Below are 19,626 nucleotides of genomic sequence, written 5' to 3' on the forward strand. Positions count from 1 at the left end.
GGGGGCACATTCCCTCATGAGGGCCACTCTCGGGCTTTAATCACCACTGGAGCTGTTCCTCTTATGGTTAACTCTGATGCTCAGCCTCGGAGGCTTCTGGTTGCATCACCAGAGAGGGAGAGACACACAGCTTCCCCCGGGTTATAAATAGAATTACGTCAGTTCCCCGCCTGTGTTGGGCTGTAAACAGAGCCTCTCCCCCCCCCCCCCCCCACACCCCCCCCCTTATACACACTCACTATATAAAGCCAACAGTGATGCAACCCTCAGTGCTTTGCTGTTCCGCAAGTTTTCAAAAAACCAGGAGATCATCAGCACAGCACAGGCACACAGTCACACACACACACACACACAGAGACACACAGGCACACAGAGACACACACACACACACAGGCACACAGAGACACACAGGCACACACAGACACACAGGCACACACAGAGAGAGAGAGACACACACACACAGAGAGACACACAGGCACATACAGACACACAGGCACACAGAGAGAGAGAGAGAGACACAGGCACACAGAGAGAGACACACACACACACAGAGAGAGACACACAGGCACACACAGAGAGAGAGAGAGACACACACACACACACACACACACACAGAGAGACACACAGAGAGACACACACAGACACACACACACAGAGAGAGACACACAGAGAGACACACACAGACACACACAGAGAGAGACACAGACACACACACAGACACACACACACAGAGACACACAGACACACACGCAGAGAGACACACACACAGAGAGACACACACACACACAGAGACACACACAGAGAGAGACACACACACAGACACACACACAGACACACAGAGAGAGAAAGAGACACACACAGAGACACACAGAGAGAGAGACAGAGACACACACACACACAGAGACACACACAGACACACACACACACACAGAGACACAGACAGACACAGAGACACACACATAGAGCCACACAGAGAGAGACATAGACACAGAGAGACAGACAGACACCCACAGTGCTGCTCTCCACAGACTGAAAGAGACCCCGAAAAATAACAGGTAAACCGAGGCCAGTGACTGACTGCTGGAGGGCTTCTGATTCCCTCCCCCCCACCCCCTCTTTTCTTTCTTTCTCTCTCTCTCTAACTGAATGTCTCCCTCTCTCTCTTTGACTGTATCTCTCTCTGACTGTATCTCCCCCCCCCACCCCCCCCTCTCTCTCTCTCTACCTCTCTCTACCTCTCTCCCTCTTCCTCTCTTTCTCTACCTGTCTCTATCTCTCTCTACCTGTCACTCTCTTTGCCTCTCTCTATCTTTACCTGTCACTCTCTCTACCTCTCTCTCTCTCTCTCTACAGCTGTCACTCTCTCTGCCTCTCTCTATCTCTACAGCTGTCACTCTCTCTCTCTCTCTCTCTCTCTCTCTACCTGTCACTCTCTCTGCCTCTCTCTATCTCTACCGCTGTCACTCTCTCTCTTTCTCTCTTCCTCTCTACCTGTCACTCTCTCTGCCTCTCTCTATCTCTACCTGTCACTCTCTTTACCTCTCTCTCTCTTTCTCTCTACCTGTCACTCTCTCTGCCTCTCTCTATCTCTACCTGTCACTCTCCCTACCTCTCTCTTTCTCTCTACCTGTCACTCTCTCTGTCTCTACCCCTCTCTCTCTGTGTCTCTCTCTCTCTCTGTGTCCCTGTCACTCTCTGTCTGTCTCTGTCACTCTCTCTCGCTCCCTATTGACGAGGGCAAACCATGTGAATCAGCGATCGCTGTGTTAAGTGTCAAACGTTGTGGTTGTGTCGCTTCGTTTCCAATTGATTGTTTATTATTATTATTATTATTATTATTGTTTGTTTGTTTGTTTGCTGCCGCCTCATCCCAAGCGAAGGAAGGAGTCTGTAAAATAGCTCCAACTTGGTGCTGAATGTTGTGTTTTCCTTATGCTTTTGGATGAAAACCAGAGGGTCGATTCCATTCATTGAAGGCGCTTTATCCTGAGTCCCTCTCCCTCTGTGTGTGTGTGTGTGTCATTAGTATTACTCAGGAAATAAACCCAGAGGTCGCTGTCAGGGCTGATCCAATGATATGTGTGTGTGTGTATATGGACACTTTGAATTGCATTATAAATCGAAGTACTTTCTTCCTTTCCCCCCTCCTCCAATCTTGTGCGCTGTTGTACATTGTTTGTTTCTCCATATGTATATATATGTTATATATATATAACATATCTCTGACCATGTTATTTGTGGCTGTTTGGGATGGCCTGTCCATGGGGTGGTGTGGGGGGTGGGGTGGGGGGTGGGGAGGGTGATTAGCCTCTTTTATGGGTCCCCATATTAAGGAATTAATATTAATATCAGTCGTTTGTTTAATCCCAGCTTCCTTACCGTATTTTCTTTTGAAAAAAAAGATTTAAATAAGAAGCACCCCGCTTGATGTCCGCCAGGGTTTTACAAGTGTCTCTGTGGCCCTTTGCGGTCTCTCCCTTCGTTGTGTCTCAATATAAAGATCAGCCCCTTTAAACAGCTTCTTACTCAGTGTCCGCACGTCACCGGTCAGATGATAGACGGGGGAAGTTTCCTGTTTTTTTATATATATATAGATATCTATCTGTGTGTATATCTGTAGATAATATATTACAGGATTCAACAAAAAAAAAAGGATCTAAAAGTTTCCCAATCGCGCTTGCAGTCCAGGTCCAAAGTTCACCCACTCTCAGGCTTGCTCCGCAACAAGTGATGGTGATCCAGATGAGCCGGGCACATCTGGATCGGGCGAAGGCCATAGATGATCAGAATCACAATCATAATAATAATCCTGGCATCTCATACCGCGCCTGATCACATCTTCGAGACGCTTCACAGGATAATACTGTAAAGTGAATTGGCTGCGTATTTTGTTGGTGAAAAGCAGCAGCCAATTGTGCACAGCAGCGTCCCCACAAACAGCCGTGGGTTGAGCGACCCCAATTTTTTTAAGGGCTTACTACCCCCAGAAAACCGATCCGCCAATCGACTAACAACCGGGTTCTTACTTAACTGCTAGATAAACAGAGGGTGTGGAGCAAGGAGACTTGCCTGAGGTTTCACCCTGCCCAACACAAAGTTCACCCCACTTTTGCCTCCACTCCTCCTTTGCCAATAATCAATAAGCACTGTGAGGCCTTGTGTTAAATGTTATTTTTTTTTATCAGGGCAGTTTTTATAGGTTTCGTTCTGTATGGAGTGAATGGTGGGGGCGGGGTGGGGGGGGTTCCATCTTATATGTTATGATTCAGTACCAGACCAGGTCAGTGATTGCTGCTTGCATTGCAGACCTCAAAGGAATCCTGGAATGCAAAGTATTCCTACCCCATGTAGCAGTGAGCCAATATACACAGATGGAGAATTACAAGAGAGGGCGTGGGGTGGGGAAGAGAGAGAGAGAGAGAGAGAAGTTGTCTATCTGCCGGTTGCCTTGCATTGCCTTATATTATACGTAGCGTGGTGGTTAGAGTACTCGTCTCGCAAACAAGAGGACCCGGGTTCAATTTCCGGGTTGGGTCAAAAGCTTACGCAAGTTTCCTTTCTCCACACGCCTCTGTTTGCCCAGCAGTAAGTAGGAACCTGGTTGTTAATCGATTGGCGGAGCACTTTTCTGAGGGTCATAATCCATTCAAACAAAATTTGGCCACTCCTTCCACCACTGTTTGTGGGACGCTGTTGTGCGCAATCGGCTGCTGCGTTTTGCCCACAAAAACACGCAGTCAATCCACTTCACAGTTTATTCTGTGAAGCGCTTTGAGAGCTCTCAATGATGCGATAAGGTGCTCTATCGAATGCAAGGATTATTATTGTGTTGTCGTGCGCGTTGACTGTTCCCCACACGCGGTTAGCGATGCCCCTGTGTTCTGGTGACACTGGAAATTCCCAGTGGCGATGCCCCTCCTGCTCATGTACTCGTTAGTGCCCTGAGGAATTTGACAAATAATCCAGAAGTTTCCATTGCTAAGGTCACTGCTAAAAAGGAAGTCTGGGCAAGGGCAAGGGAACGTTGAGTGACTTTATGGAATTTCATTCAGATTTGCACGCCTCTGATAATCAGTTGAACAATTCAACGGAAATTAGGCCGGGGCGGCAAGAAGAGAGAATAAAGTCTATCTGTTGAATAGCTAAAGCAAATCAATGACACAGTTCCACATGTTATTGTCTGAAACTAATTATCCTTACCTTTGGTACAGCACCTTTCATGTCAGGAGGATGTCCGAAAGTGCTTCACAGTAAAGTGTTCTGTAAAGTATAGTGACCGTGTGTTTTATAGACTACGTGTCGCCAGTTGCGCACAGCAATGTCCTGCAAACAGCCATAAAGTGAGTGACTGATTTTATTTGGGTAATTGTTGGCCAGGTAGACCGGTAGAAACTCCATTCTCTTTCCGAACAGTGCCATGGGGTCTTTAATGTCCCACCCGAGCAGACGGATGAGCCTTGGTTTAAAGTTTCATTTGAAGGGCACCTCCAGCAATACAACACATCCTTATGGCGTTTGAACCCATAACCTTGTGTGTAGTCATTTGGGTGAGGTATTGGACGGTGCCTGTTGAAGTGTACCTTGATATCATAATAATAATCGCTGCATTTAATACAGTGCCTTTCATGTCAGGAGGATGTTTCATAACATTGAACAGGATTTACCGTTAAGCGTAGTGACTATGTATTTTGTAGGCAAATCCTGCTACAAGTTTGCACGCAGTAGTACAGTACAGTATGTCACCGCATTAAAGGTGAGTGACCAATCTTATCTGGTGGATTGTTGGCCAGGACACCAGGAGAAACTTTTTCCAATAGTGCCGTGGGATCTTTAACATTTATCTGACGGGATGTCAATTTAATGTCTCATCCGAAAGATGACAACGCTTACACTGCAGCCTTCCCCAACACTACACTGGGAGTGTCAGCCTAGACTACATGAGTTCAAAGTCCCGGCATGGGGCTTGAACCCACAAGTTTCTGACTCTGCGGCAAGAGGGCTAACAAGTGAGCCAGGCTGACATCTAAACATCGAGTCAGTATTTCAGGAGGAAAGAAAAGTATGTGTGCGTGTGTGTGTATCCCTCGCTCTTTATCTCTTGTCTCTGTGAGGGGGCACCAAAATTGTTCCAGAATGTTCTGACCCAATGTTCCTGTATCCTAACCTCCTACACTCATCGAGTTTCGCACCAGGTCGAGACTTTATGGCTCAGAGTCATAAGCTGCTGCCTTCAGTAGCGCCGTGATTGTGGCAAAAATAGTAACGGTATTAGCAGAATAAACACATCGATATCGTTGCTGTTCCCCGTTGTGTACTCTGTTTCCAAACTGGGCCCAAATTTGGGTTTGTTACCGTTAAGAACGTGGTGGGTGTTTTCTTTCCGTGAGTGTTTGTGTGTGTTTCTGTCCTCCTGAAGTGTTATTTAATGCTGAGGTATAATTTCATGGGTGCCAGCAGGCCCTGTTATCTCACCGTTGTGGCCAGTCTTTAAGTGTTGACCTGGGCAGTGGTTGTTGGCGGTCTTATGATCGTGTGGGGGTGGCATCTTAGCTGAATACAGTCGGGCGTGGTTAGGCCTGGATTCTTCCATCTCTGCTCCTGTTAGCCTTGCAAACCGAAGCGCAAAAGCTTGGGGGTGATCTTAGCTGGACAAGTAGCGGGAAGGTTGCCTGACAATGCTCTCAATGGCAAGTTGTGGCAAGGGAGGGAGCGAGGCTCAGGGAATGTGGGTTGGAGTTCCAAATGGTTAGGGGCAGAGAGCCTGAAGGCCCGACCGCTGATGGTGGTGAGGGGGGTGCGTGGGGGTGGGTGGGGGGGCGCGATAATAGCATAGGATGTGAGGGTCTGAGCAGCCCGAGGGGAGAGGCAGTGCTGGACTTGGGCAATGTTTTGGAGGTGAGGGAAAGCCTGAGCGCGCATGTTGGGTTTGCAAGACTTTTAATACGTTACAGAAATAATAAATAATGGGGGTTAAATTTGTGACGTTATTCAATAGGAGATTAAGGAGTTTCCTTGATAATCAATCCCTCTACAATTTCCGTTGATCTACAGGAGCTCCGACACAGAATTGTCAGGAATCAATAGCTGTCTACTTGTTATATAATAATAATCTTTGCATTTGATATAGCGCCTTATCACGTCTTCGAGACGCCTCAAAGCGCTTCACAGACTATTTGTTATCCACAAACCATCCCCCCTCTCCCCCACCAATAAGAAAGTCCGTCACTTATAAGATAATAATCCTTGCATTTGATATAGTGCATTATCATGATGTCAGAATGTCTCAAAGCGCTTCATAGGATTTTACTGTAAAGTTTAGAGACTGAGTTTGTAGGCAAACACAACGCTTCATAATAAACCCTGTGAAGTCCTTCGAGACATCCTCCTGACCTAAAAGACGCTGTATCAAATGCAAGGATGATTATCATAACATAAATTGTAAACAGCAGTATGCATTTGTAATGTTTGTATATTAATGGTTGTGGTCAATGGAAGGAAAAGATTGTGGGTTGAGCTTCACTCTTGTGGTTTATTTACTGTTTTCTTTCAGTCTCAGTGTTTTACTACATTACTTACCCTGCATTACACTGCAGAACTAACATTAGTTCAGCAAATTTTCAGTGAAAAAATAATCTTATCAAGGTTCAAAATGCAGAACAATGGATTTATTGGCGGAAGGAAAAAGTTGCATTGTAATTCTAGACTTTGTTTTCTTGGTGCCGTGGTATTGAAGTTAAAAGTCTCATTCCAGGTAATCAAATACCTATAAACAACAACAACAAAATTAGATTTATAGAGGGTCTTTCACGTCGGGAGGACGTCCCAAGGCGCTGAGAGTTTATTGTATATAAAGAGTTTATCATGCAGATTTTTTGTGGTGGTGGTGATTTCCTTTTGGTTATGGTTTTATTTTCTCCTAACTGTACATTATATTCTTGGAATAACCAGCAAAACACTGTGTTGTGATAACCACACTGATTGACTGGGCTGTGAAGGATCTATCCGAGAAGCTATGACATACTATTGCAGAGTAAATGTATTGTGTGGCTTACTGTAATTCTCAATGAGACAATTGTTTTTTTGTCTCTTCTGTCAAACGAATAACCAAGAACTATCGGGAAACTTTCCTTAAAGGTCACTTGTATAGAAATTCCATGACTAAGGAGAATCCTAATGTCGATGATTCAGATATAATCTTGCATTAGAAGGCCACCAAGTTTACAATGACCACTTGAAGAGGTTTCCCTGGGAAAGCTACGGTTGGGACAGTTTAGTCTCTCCGTTCCCTACTCCACAGCTGAGATAAATGAGTGAACGTAGCATGGACCAGGGAATTGAATCCATAAGTTGCAGGTTCCAGCTTCACTATAAATGCATCGATTAAACCTCCTTGAAAACTTTTTTTTTTTAAAAAAGAGCATTTAAAATGTGACTCACTCCTTCAAAAAGAAACACAAAATTTGATTTGTGATTCTTGATTTTTCTTAGTTGAAGATAGTCAGTCTCAAGAGAACGGTTAGTATGACTTGCTGCCAGGATTTTCACATCACTGGCTTGTTCAAGGCAGGAAATTCCACAAAACATAGTAATGGCTTTGGGTGAGTAATACAGGAGAGAACATAATTTACTGAGTCATTGTTAGTCTGAGTAACACAATGACTTTACAGATAAAACTTAAAACATTATACAAGTAATTCAGTTAAACACAATGCCTGATTTACCAGTTGGCGTTCGATGGCATGTGCTGGATACGTGCCAAAAACATTCTTTCTGACGCTGTAACTTTCAAGTTGCACTTGTGTGGTAGGACCTACCAAGCTTATCATAGAAACATACAGCATAGGAGGAGGCCATTCGGCCCATCGGGTCTGTGCTGCTCTCTGAAAAGAGCTATCCCATTCAATCCCATTCCCCCGCTCTCTCCCCGTAGCCCTACAAATGTGTAATAAATGATTGAGGGAGTGGAAATCGAGTCACTGTACAATATGCAAGAGGTGATCTGTGACATTACTGGTCGAGTGGGAGATGCGGTGGGCTTTAAACCTCCACCATCTCTTAATATAATAATAATCCTTGCATTTGGTACAGTGCCCTATCACATCTTCAAGATGTCTCAAACTGTTTCACAGAATGTATCGTAAAGTGAATTAACTATATTTTGTGGGCGAAACGTGGCAGCCAATTGCAAACAGCCGTGTCACACAAACACTTGTGGAGTCCTGTAGCTCAGTGGTTAGAGCGCTCGCCTGGCAAGTGAGAGACCTGGGTTCAATTCCAGGCAGAGGGTGAAACCTTGGGCAAGTTTCCTTACTCCACACAGAGCCTAATAATAATCCCTCCAAAAAAACAAAAAACAATAATAAATTGGTCATTTTCAATCCATGACTGATGGGACACTGCTGTGTGCAATTGGCTGCCGCGTTTCGCCCACAAATATACAGTCAATTCACTTTACAGTCTATTCTATGAAGTGCTTTGAGACGTCGAGAAGACGTGAAAAGCACTATACCAAATGCAAGGATTATTATTATTATTAATGCCATTTATTTACTTACTTACTTGGAAAGCGATCTGCCAATTGACTAACAACCGGATTCTTACTGACTGCTAGATAAACAGAGGCATGTGGAGTAAGGAAAGTTGCCTAAGGTTTCACCCCGCCTGTGCGGGAATCGAACCCGGATCCTCTCGCTTGCTGGGCGAGCGTGCTAACCACTAGGCTATGAGACTCTTAATGACTTCACAATAAGTGTCCATCCACACGGTTGCAGCTATCCCAGAGGTGCTGCAGTGCCAAAGCTTTCCTGATACTCGCAGCTGAAATGAACTCTGATTATCTCCGAGAATTGAATGCTATCAGCTCCTTAAGTGTTTCAGAAGCTGAGAAATAAACAGCTGGTCTCTGATTCTCTGCCTCAAGGGCAGTGCTGGACTGCTGTTCCTGTGGCTGCTGAGTCACGGAGACTGAAACCACTTAAAAATTTTATTTTATTTTTCGAGAAGCTCGGAGCCCATGACATTTCATTTGCTTGAGCAATCACCCTAGAATCAATCTGTTTCTCTTTAGAGAGGCGGGCGGGGTGGGGGGGGGGGGGGGGGTTGAGGGGGTGGCTGGGGGGGTGGGAAGGACAGAGGAGGGAAGTTCCACTAAGCAACAGGGAAATGGAATCTACAATGATTGTTTTTCAAAAAAACCCTGTGTGTAAGTCTGCGGTTACTCCAGGGCATGTGTGTTGTGACGGGACTTTCAATGCCTATGTTGGTTTGAACACGTTTCTCTTTATTGTGTTTCCAGGCAGGTGTCAGGAAAGGGCACTGTTGAAAGTTAGGAGCTTGTTCATTGCTGTAGAGGCACAGATGTACAGTTCAGTTCTTTGTGCTTAAAGGAGCATTGCCAGCTGCTGTTCGGAAATCTTTTTAGCTGACGATGCATGAAAAATTAAAACCATCATCTGAGCGCCAAAACCACGGAGGCTTCATTGGATCACTTGTGACCCAACATCTGCTGTGACATGAGTCTCAAGGAGTTTCTAGGAATTTGGGTTCACTGAAAATCTCCCCTCTCGGTCGATTGTTCTTTAACCATTAATGGTAAACCATCACCATTCTCCATTACCGATGTAGGTCCACAAAGGTTGTGGGTGGAAATTGAACTTTGACACGTATTTTCAAAACTGCTGTTGACTTGATTTCTTTATCTGTGCTGAGTTTAGCAGATCTCAGCCAGGGCAGCAGTTAGGGCAGGAGGCAAGGGAAGAGGGGGGTGGGTGTGTCTGCGAAGAATAATTTAGATTGCACTTATTGCAACATGAGTGACCTCTGCTACATCTCCTAAGCGTCTGGGACGCTACACAGAGTGAAGGACGCTGTATAAACGCAAGTTGTTGTTGATAACGATGGCTCTGATCGCACTGCTTAATGTAAGGGAAGCCCTCGCAGTAACAATTGGCTTCTGGGTTTGACGAGCGCTCAGATTTCTGACGGTTTTAATCAACTGCAGCTTGCTTTACACGGGTGTTTGAGATTGTCACCTTCCTGCTATCCTGTTATTAATCTCGCCCAACTATGTAGGCATTAACCCGTAGCTGTGCGAGTGGGTATGAACAAACCTAATGGCACAACAGCAATGAACTGATCTTTCAGGCCAGTCTGTGTCTCTTGTTTGAAAATTGATTTCTGTGGCGTGGACATAACCAACACAGTCACAGTCCTCACAGATCAATCACCTTGTGGTGCAGGGGAAGATTTTGCCTTTTGTTGTCAAATGGATTGGGAGCAGACGTGATCTTCACAAATCTAAAAAGGTGACTACCGTGTAGTTTTTTCTGGGTGATGGACCTCTCTTAAAGACGAATGGATCTTCTGCCTTTTTTTAAAATACTGCTGATCACTGTAAGCACTTTACCTGCTGTAAATATGATGACCTCCAGTGCAATAGATAGATGATGTGTTGTGCTGGTGTTATTAGTCCCCAGTGATCAGTTGAGGAAAGGTATAATGTGTTAAAATATCGGCCTCTGATCTGTGAACTCCAATGTAATAATGTTCAGTTGGTAGCCTTGGAAGTCCGGTAGCGTATTGGTTAGAGCACTCGCCTCACGAGCAAGAGGATCTGGGTTAAATTCCTGGGCAGGGCGAAAAGTTAAGGATGTTTCCCTACTCCGCACACTGTTTACCTAGCTGTAAAAAGGAACCCGCTTGTTAGTCCATTGGTAGATTGCTTTTCCAGGGGTAATAATCACTTTAAAAAAAAACTAATAATAAATTGGCCACTCAATCCACACGGCTGTGCGTAATTGCCTGGTGCATTTCTGCCACAAAACATACAGTCAATTCACTTTACATTGAGGCGCTTTGAGACGTCTCGAAGACGTGATAAGGCGAATATCAAATGCAAGTATTATTATTGTTAGGGTCACAAGGCATTGCGTTCGATCGAGCCTTGTGTCAGGATTTAAGGTCATAATCCAGACTGACAATCCAGTGCAGTGCTGACCCTAGTGCAACACCAAGGGAATACTGCATTGTTGGAAGTGTTGTGCTTTAGATTAGGTGTTAAACCAAGGTCCAATTTTACTTCCAATCATATGAACTGTAAAAGAGCAGTTATCTCTGGCTATGTTTCTCTCTATGTTAGGCATTTTTCATCCAGTGTAGCAGCTGTTTAGCGGCTGAAGGCTCGGTCACCAATAGTGGAGTAGAGTGTGCGGGGGATATGAAACAGGCCTGTGTTTGCTTGAGTGGATGGAGGAGCTAGGGCAGTAGGGTCCCAGAGAGCAGAAGGGGGGTGGTGCAGAGGTAGGGTGGGACAAGGTCTTGGAAGCATTGGATGTGTAGCAGGAAACCTTGTTTTTCTCCCCCTTTTACTTTTCTATATAGCATTTTCTCTTAAACATTGGGGGTGGCGGGTGCGTCGGGGTGGGGAGGCGGGAGGCGCTGAGAAGCTGGAAAGTGGGCTTCATTTGTTGTAAAAAGAATGTCTTAGCGAAATGGGTAGATTTGGCTTAGGCCAATATCGGCACCTTCGGTATTTCGTTGTTTCTCTTTAAAACAAAGTCCCACCAGCCGGTTCAGGTGGACATTAAAGATCATGCAACAGTAATTTCAAGCATGAAGGCAGTTTGTTTTGATGTTTTGATGTCCTGGGCAACAATCTCCCAGATACACTGGCGTTTTTGGCTGCCTGTGGGACTTTGCTGGGTGCAAATGGACTGCCCCGTTTGCCTACAAACGCACACAGTTGACGAGCAATTTACCTGTGAAATGCTTTGAGGCATTACAGAAGCCGTAGCAAACGTAAGATTTATTTTTAAACAGTTAGACGTAGGGTTGGGTGTTCCTCTTGGGCTCGACGTTGCTCGCGTAGATGCAACGTAACACATTTCTAGCTGCTTATGAAAGGGAAATAAATAAGCGGTCGCCGAGGTGATGACATGACCACACAGAGCAAATGTTCCCGCTGAGCAATCGTGGAGCAGCTGTCCTCCTAATCTCATCGTTATAACTAGATCTTATATTAGGTGTGATGTCACGTCCCAGTATTGATGGTGATCCCTTCTGCTGCCGGTGACGTATGACATTCTTCAAGGAGGCTCTGAATTGACTCTGGGTCGGTTTCATGTCGTGTCAATTTCAGATTCATTCTTGAGTTCCACCACCCGCAGGAGGAACGATCCTCAATGGAATCTGTGTTGAATTGGACAGAGCGAGAGTGAGAGAGGGAGAGAGAGAGATTAAAAATTCATTCTTCTGGCTTGCAAACTGCCAAATTTGGTCGTCTGGAATAAATTTGCCACTTTTCAAGAAATCCCTGTTAGAAATCACTGCACGTTAGACCCCATTGTTGGAAAAAACAGGCGAGGTGTGCATACCAGATGAGCGCCTGATATTGTTGCAGAATATTGGAGATTAATGGAGAAAAATGGCTCAGTAAAGTAATATCTTACGAGGTGCCTGCCCTTAACAGGTGAGCAGTGAATGCCTTTTTTGCCAAGAAAGTGCCAACAGTCGATGGGGCGATCAGTCAGTAAATTAGTTGCTGTGTTTTTGCTTTTTTGGCAAACGTTCTTCACCAGGTTTTCTCGTTTGGTGTAAGTGTGTGTGTGGTGGGGGGCAGGTAAGAAATGTTCTGGAAAATGTTGAAAGTTTTGTTTTGAGATCTGTTGACAAACCCCTTGGCGCATTCAGCATTGTGAAAGTGTGTCTCAACGTGCTACAGGCCTGCTAACACTTTCCCTAAAGCACATGTTGAAAACAGTGCTTGATAGTATCACAGAGGAGCGGTGGCTTTGCGTCACTTGCTAATTGTGGAAGCAGTCAGTGGGAGAAGGAGAATAGTGTGGACTCGAGGAGCGTGAGATAAAAGAGACCTAGCCTGAGTAGACCAATTAATTGAGGACTCTGTATGTTTGCCGACTACTACAATACCAACCACAATCTGCCTCTTGAGAGTCTTGTCCAGTATCACGTTGATAATGGTAAAGTACACGCACTGTGATTCCTACATGAAAATCTCCAGTTTTAACTTGAGTTCGTTTTTTGGAGGGGTAGCGATTCTTGACGGGGAGAGAAGCAGATTCAGACAGTGAGTCAACTCTGTGGTTTGGATCCATCAAAATGGATTAAAAAGGAATTGTACAGATGCTTGAAAAAGAGGAACATTAACATGCCTGGGAATTGAGTAGGAGAATAGGTTCAGACTTGATGGCTCATGTGGAGCAAAATGCCAGTAAGACTTTACAGACGAAAGGGTTTGTGTCAGTTCTGCAATACTCTGTGTTCCCAATGCCTCATTACAGTCGGAGCTTTGAACTCTGTCTTGGCTGACGTTCCAATAGAGCGTTCGGGATGAGCTGCATTGTCGGAAGTGAGGTTCCCTTTGGATGAGATGTTAAACCGAGATGCCATCTGCCTGTTTAGATGGATGTTAAGATCCCATCATGTTATAAGAAAGGGAAGCGAGTTTCTCCCAATATTCTGGCCAGCAGCTCCCCAAATAAAATCAGGTCCATTCAGTTCATGGCTGAAGATGGGACATTTTTAATGGACAAACTGGCACTCGTGACACTTCACAGCAAAATCCCCTGAAGCACTTTGAGATGTTTCAACAACATGATGGGACGTTAGATCAAATGCTTTTACTATTTATTGTTATTATGATTGTTATTATTATTGTTGTTGTTAGCTGGCTGCCAGGTAGAGGAGGTTACATGAAGGAGAGCAAAGGGGAGGGAAACTAAAACAAATGCAGTTTATTTTCCTTTGATGTGAATTATCATTAATCTTGCCTCCGGTATTTCTTCTGAACAGACTGTATCATGATGCTCCAGCACTTAGGACAGGGATCTGCCTCGGACGTCAGCACAGCGGCTCTCGTTCCGTGTACATCGCCCTCGATGTCCCTGGTATTTGAGGACTTTACGTGCCTCAGTCCTTTGGTGAAAGAGGAACTGCGGTTTGCCATTCAAAACAAGCGCCATTCCCAAGGAATGTCAACCATGGAATATCTCACAGGGACTGAGAGCAAGAGCGAAACATTAAGACAAGAGGTACGTCTACCCTAGTATGTATTTAAGATAGGAGTGTTGTTCGTACCATTGTTTGGGCAAGCTTAACCTCAGTAGTACACAATCCAATTACCTCCAGGAAATAACTTTAAAAAAACAAACTGCGCTCTAACCTTGTTATGTTTCTGACTGTGTTGCTGAAGGTGTGTTTGACGTCCTCAAATGGGCTTGAACCTGTGGCCTTCCGAGTAAAAGAGTTTCTGTGTCTTCATCCTCTCCTAGATTCCTCCCCACGAAGACGAGAGGAAAAGACGAAGAAGGGAGAGAAACAAAGTCGCTGCAGCAAAATGTCGAAATAAAAAGAAGGAGAAAACCGATACCCTGCAAAAGGTAAAAAAGCAGGGTCGCTCAGCAAAGCAACGCACAACACTGCCTTTCAGAGCGGCCTGTGATGTGGATACTCACTGAAACTGCATTGCTCTGAATTGTTAAAAGGATCTATTAACAGGAAAAAGTCAATTTGATACCAATAATGATCCTGGCATCTGATACAGCGTCTTATCACGTCTTCGAGACGCCTCAAAGCGCTTCACAGGATACACTGTAAAGTGAATCGAATGTATGTTTTGTGGATGAAACGCGGCAGCCAATTACACACAGCAGCGTCCCCCACAAACAGTCGTGGATTGAAGTGACCAATTTATTATTATATTTTGATGGAATTATTACCCCAGGAAAAGCAATCCGCCAATCGACTAACAACCGGGTTCCCACTTACTGTTCGGTAACCAGAGGCGTGTGGATTAAGGAAACTTGCCCAACGTTTGCCCTGCCGGGAATGGAACCCAAGTCCTCTCGCTTGCAAGGCGAGTGCTCTAACCACTGAGCTACAGGACTCCACAACGCGATGTTTACGTTCGACAAAAAATACAGGCACTGCACTGTACAGTATATTCCTGTGAAGAACTTTGAGACGTCCTGATGTGACAGGCGCTGTATCAAAAGTAATATAACAACAACTGCATTTATATAGTGCCCTTCACGTGGGGCAATGTCTCGGACTGTTTATTATATGGGTAGTGGGGGAAAGAGAGAGACATATAAACCCACACAAAAGCACACCCAAAGTACCTGGATATAAGAAGAATTTTTCACCCCAGTTGTCATAACATTGCAGGGCTGGAATATCTCGCGATTCTTTTAACTCAACAAAAGTACCGGGCAAAATGTCACCGTGTGATGAAAGCATATTGCCCATTAGTAACTTCAAATGAGTCAACACGTTAACATGATTGATGGCATGTAAATCCTGGCCAATGAGAACAAATGTGTGTTTGTGTGCAGTCTGAGGAGGAGGAAAAATTGTATAAATTGCTATTCATTCAGTAAAACACAAATGTGCATTCTGGCTGTCCGTGTGTTTGAAGGAGTCACTGTAATGGTTAGAACACCTCAGAGTAGCTCAGCCTATTATTTGTGTGTGTGTATGTGTTGTGTGTCTGTGTGTGTACGTGCAGGTGTGAGTTGCCCTCCACTGAGTCATAGCAAACCAGTCACACAGCTTTTCCATGTGGAGCTCAGCAATATTTCTGGTCAGACAGGTGGATTGGACGCTTGGGGCCCTCTGCGTGGTTTAAGCAGTAACTGCTTACCTCTCTGCAGATCCGTCAAGGTGGGTCCCAAACTCTGGACGTATGAGCGAGTTGAATGTTCATGAACCCAGATTCCAGGGATCGTGCCTTCCAGTTGCTATCATCCCAAGCTTCCCATCGGCTCATTTGATAGACAACTGGTGTTAATGCAGGACAGTGTGTGATGTGCCAGCCACCTTGATGTACTAGTCCATTGCCACACACCAGGCGTATTCAATAGCAACTGCTAAATCCAGTTCCTCCTCTGAGGAACTTTGGTAAATAGACATGAGCAAGATTTTGTGACTGGATAAGGTAATGGCATGAAGATTCGGTGACTCTCTTGCTCTTATTGCAAGCGTGAAATTCAAAACAAATTTTCCAAGTCGGTGAATTTTAGCAACAACCTCTATAATTAAATGGCAATTTAGCATTTAATTGTACAATTGCATTTGCAGGCGTTCCCCTACCAAACACAGTCACTTACATTTATTTGACAGTAAATCCTTGCAAGGCACTCTGAGTCGCCCCTCCTGACGTGAAAGGCCTTCAATCAAATGCAAAGATTATTATAAAGTTACGTTGTTCATCTCAAAATTAACTGTTTTTTTTTGTAAAAACAAAAAGTAAACGGCAGACGGAGCTCGCTAATCGACATAATTGTGATCCTCTCTTCCCTAGGAGTCAGAAAAGCTGGAATCTTTGAACGCAGAGCTGAAGGCACAGATAGAAGAGCTGAAGAATGAGAAACAGCAGCTGATTTACATGCTGAACCTCCACAGGCCGACGTGCATAGTCCGGGCACAGATCGGACGGACTCCAGAGGACGAAAGGAACCTTTTCATCCAACAGATCAAAGATGGAACGCTACAGAATTGAACCATCGGGGGTGGGGGGGGTATGAACCCCGAGGCCAGAGTCCAGAGTCTCCCAGCAGACACCAAAGACTGTCATAGCTCTGTGTTAGTACATCACTAACCTGCTAGAAAAGGATCATCTCAGTCGGAAGAGCTTGCATTTCCAGCGTGAAGAATTTCTTCAGTTTTTGCTGTTTTAAAAACTTGTCGAGATGCATTAAGAGGAATCAAGCAAATTGGGGGGTGGAGGCGAGGGAGTGGGGTGGGGGGTGGGGGGGGGGGAGAGACACGGGAGAGGTTTATTAAAAAAAGGGTGAAAACAAAACCACTCCGTCCGCCTTGATTGTAGGCTGCACAGTTATTTTATTTTATCTTAGTGACGCAGGCGTCCTTGCTTTGTTGCTCTTTGTCGCTGTTCATGACCTGTGGAGATCATGATCTTCTGGGTATTGTTGCTGTATGAACTCATGCCTTGCAGCTTTTCTGCCTGGACCTGTAACATTTGCCATCAGTTTATACGCCATATTCCTGCGAGTGTGCCACAGCGTTTGGAAGAGGAGCGGCAATTATGATGAGCGAAACCTATGCATGTATATGTTCGAGTGCTAAAAAGAATTTCGAGTGCTATATATATATATATATATATGATTTTTTTTCTACCCGGTCACAGCTGAGATTTGTATTTGATACATTTTAATAATAAAATATTGTTGTATATCAATGACGACATGTTTCTTGACATACATGTGTATAGCGCCTTTCACGTCGGGAGGACGTCCCGAGGAGCTGGACAGAGTATAGCATTTCAGACCCGAGCTGGGGTTGGGGGGGGGATAAGGGGAGGGGAAGGGGGGTGGCCGATGGCAGGGTCGAAGAGGAGGGTCTTGAGGCGGGACTTGAAGGAGGCTAAGGAGGGGGCGAGGCGGAGTGATTATTAACACTTAATAATACAAACGGGCGGAGTCAGCCCACACTTATTTTTCTCTTTTTCTTCTTCCCTTTCTTTCTCACTCTTAGTCACTCTTCCCATCTATTTCTCTCTCTCGTCTTTATCACTCTTGCTCTGCCCTCTGACACACTCTGTAGTCATCTATTGCCTCGGACGCACCCATTCATAGCCCCACTGAATGTCGCGCCTCTCTCTCTCTCTCCCCCCCTTTTCTCACTTTCACACAATCTTCTTCCTCCCTCGAACTCACAGTTCTCTCCCTCTTTCTCTCTCTGGGGTGTCCATGGGATCTATTTGGCGCTCAAGTTAGCTCCACACAGTATGAGCCATTCACACTCTCCCTCCTCTCACACTTGGAGCCACCATGGCTTGCCCTCCCAACACATGGAGGTAGGACAAGGCTGAAGTTGGATTGTCTGGTCAGTGAGGGACTGGGGGAAGTAGGATGTGCCTGAGTGCTCAGGTATGTGCTGTGGGTGAGAGAGTTTGTGCCGGATAATAATAACAATAATCTTTGCAATTGATATAGCACCTCATCACGTCTTCAAGATGTCTCAAAACGCTTCACAGAACATACTGTAAAGTGAATTGACTGTGCGTTTTGTGGAGGGAGACAATTGGGCACAGTAGTTTCCCCCACAACAGTCGTAGATTGAGTGACCAAATTATTATAAACACATATATATTTTTTGAAGGGCTTAATTCAATCCGCCAATCGACCAACGACCGGGTTCCTACTTACTTCAAGGTAAACAGAGGCGTGTGGAATAAGAAACTTGCTCAACATTTCGCCCTAACCTCACCCAGGTTGGTTGCGAGGCGAGTGCTCTAACCACTAAACTACAGGATGACAGGAACCTGGATCCTGGAGATCCCGTGTCTTTTTTTTTGAAAAGATGAGATTTAATTCATTGGAAATAATAATTAAACTTGTTCGCTCATTATTTTCCTGTCTTGAGCTTCATACCTCCCTGTGCTTTCATGGTTCTGATCTCTTATTGCTCCATTCTGCTCAGGACTCATTCTACCCCTTGTGCTAATCATGCCGCCGCCTATCTCCTGCCTGTATTGGAGTCTCTCTTCCACCCACTTAAAATGTGCATTTTCCTGTTCCTTTCCCCTCCCAGCAGTCTCCGTATCACAAGATCGGTCTGAGGGAAGAGCGTCCTTCAGCCCATCTCATGATCTCATCCTTCTAGAACACTCACCCTCCTATCCTTCCGTCACAGCATCAAGCGTTTTTTTTTAAAACATGAGTCCAGTGTCCTGACCTTGACCACCCATGATAGCAACAGAAATGCTTCCTGGTGTCTGTCCCGAAATTGCCCTCTGACATCATGCACTTAGATTTTCCTTCAAAGGAATCAGGCACGGATCTATATTGGAAAACTTCAAAGAAAAAAAAAGGTGCGGAGATAAAATGATAAAACAATGATAAAGATAGTGGCAAAACAATGGCCGAATTTGTGGCAAAGCTGAATTTAAAGCTACCAGGTTAATATAAAACAGGCGATGAACAAAACAGACCAGGGTCTGACTGATAGGACAACAATGAGTAGAATTTTGTACGCATGTCTGTTCTGGGTCACTTGTAGCTTACACTACTCATTGATGCTATGAAGGACAAACCTATTCTAGCACTTCCTAAGTGATGTCGCCAGTTCACCTTAAGTTATTAAACTTTATGGTATGGAAAATGTCCAATAATAACAATAACAATCCTTGCGTTTGATATAGCGCTTTTCACGCCTTCTAGATGTCCCAAAGCGCTTCACAGAATATACTGTAAAGTGAATTGACTGTATATTTGTGGGCGAACGCGGCAGCCAATTGCGCACAGCAATGTCCCACAAACAGTCGTGGATTGAAAATGACCAATTTATTATTGTTTTGTTTTGGAGGATTATTATTAGGCTCTGTGTGGAGTAAGGAAACTTGCCCAAGGTTTCGCCCTCTGCCTGGAATTGAACACATAGTAATCCATACTTATTGAGAAATCCGGTTTGAAGCCATCCTTATAAACAATTGATCTTACCATTAGAATTAAGATCGTTCAAAAATGAATCCAGATAACAGTTAGTATAATAATAGTAATACTCACCTTTACATTTTATATTGCGCCCTTCATGTCAGGAGGATGTCTCAAAGTGCTTGATGGGATTTAGAGTACTGATCTAGAGTAC

At 44.7% G+C, this 19,626-nt stretch overlaps 1 protein-coding gene across 1 annotated transcript; it reads left to right on the forward strand.

Moving 5' to 3' along the window:
* The first annotated feature begins 960 nt into the window (after positions 1-960).
* Positions 961-16,749, forward strand: atf3 (activating transcription factor 3). Its single transcript, XM_042333667.1, has 4 exons — positions 961-1,055; positions 13,810-14,048; positions 14,289-14,396; positions 16,319-16,749. The coding sequence occupies exons 2-4, from the start codon at positions 13,818-13,820 to the stop codon at positions 16,514-16,516; spliced, it is 537 nt and encodes a 178-aa protein (XP_042189601.1). The 5' UTR covers positions 961-1,055; positions 13,810-13,817; the 3' UTR covers positions 16,517-16,749.
* The last annotated feature ends 2,877 nt before the right edge of the window (positions 16,750-19,626 follow it).

The sequence above is a fragment of the Callorhinchus milii genome, unplaced genomic scaffold (genome assembly GCF_018977255.1).
Source record: "Callorhinchus milii isolate IMCB2004 unplaced genomic scaffold, IMCB_Cmil_1.0 Scaffold3, whole genome shotgun sequence".
NCBI lineage: Eukaryota > Metazoa > Chordata > Chondrichthyes > Chimaeriformes > Callorhinchidae > Callorhinchus > Callorhinchus milii.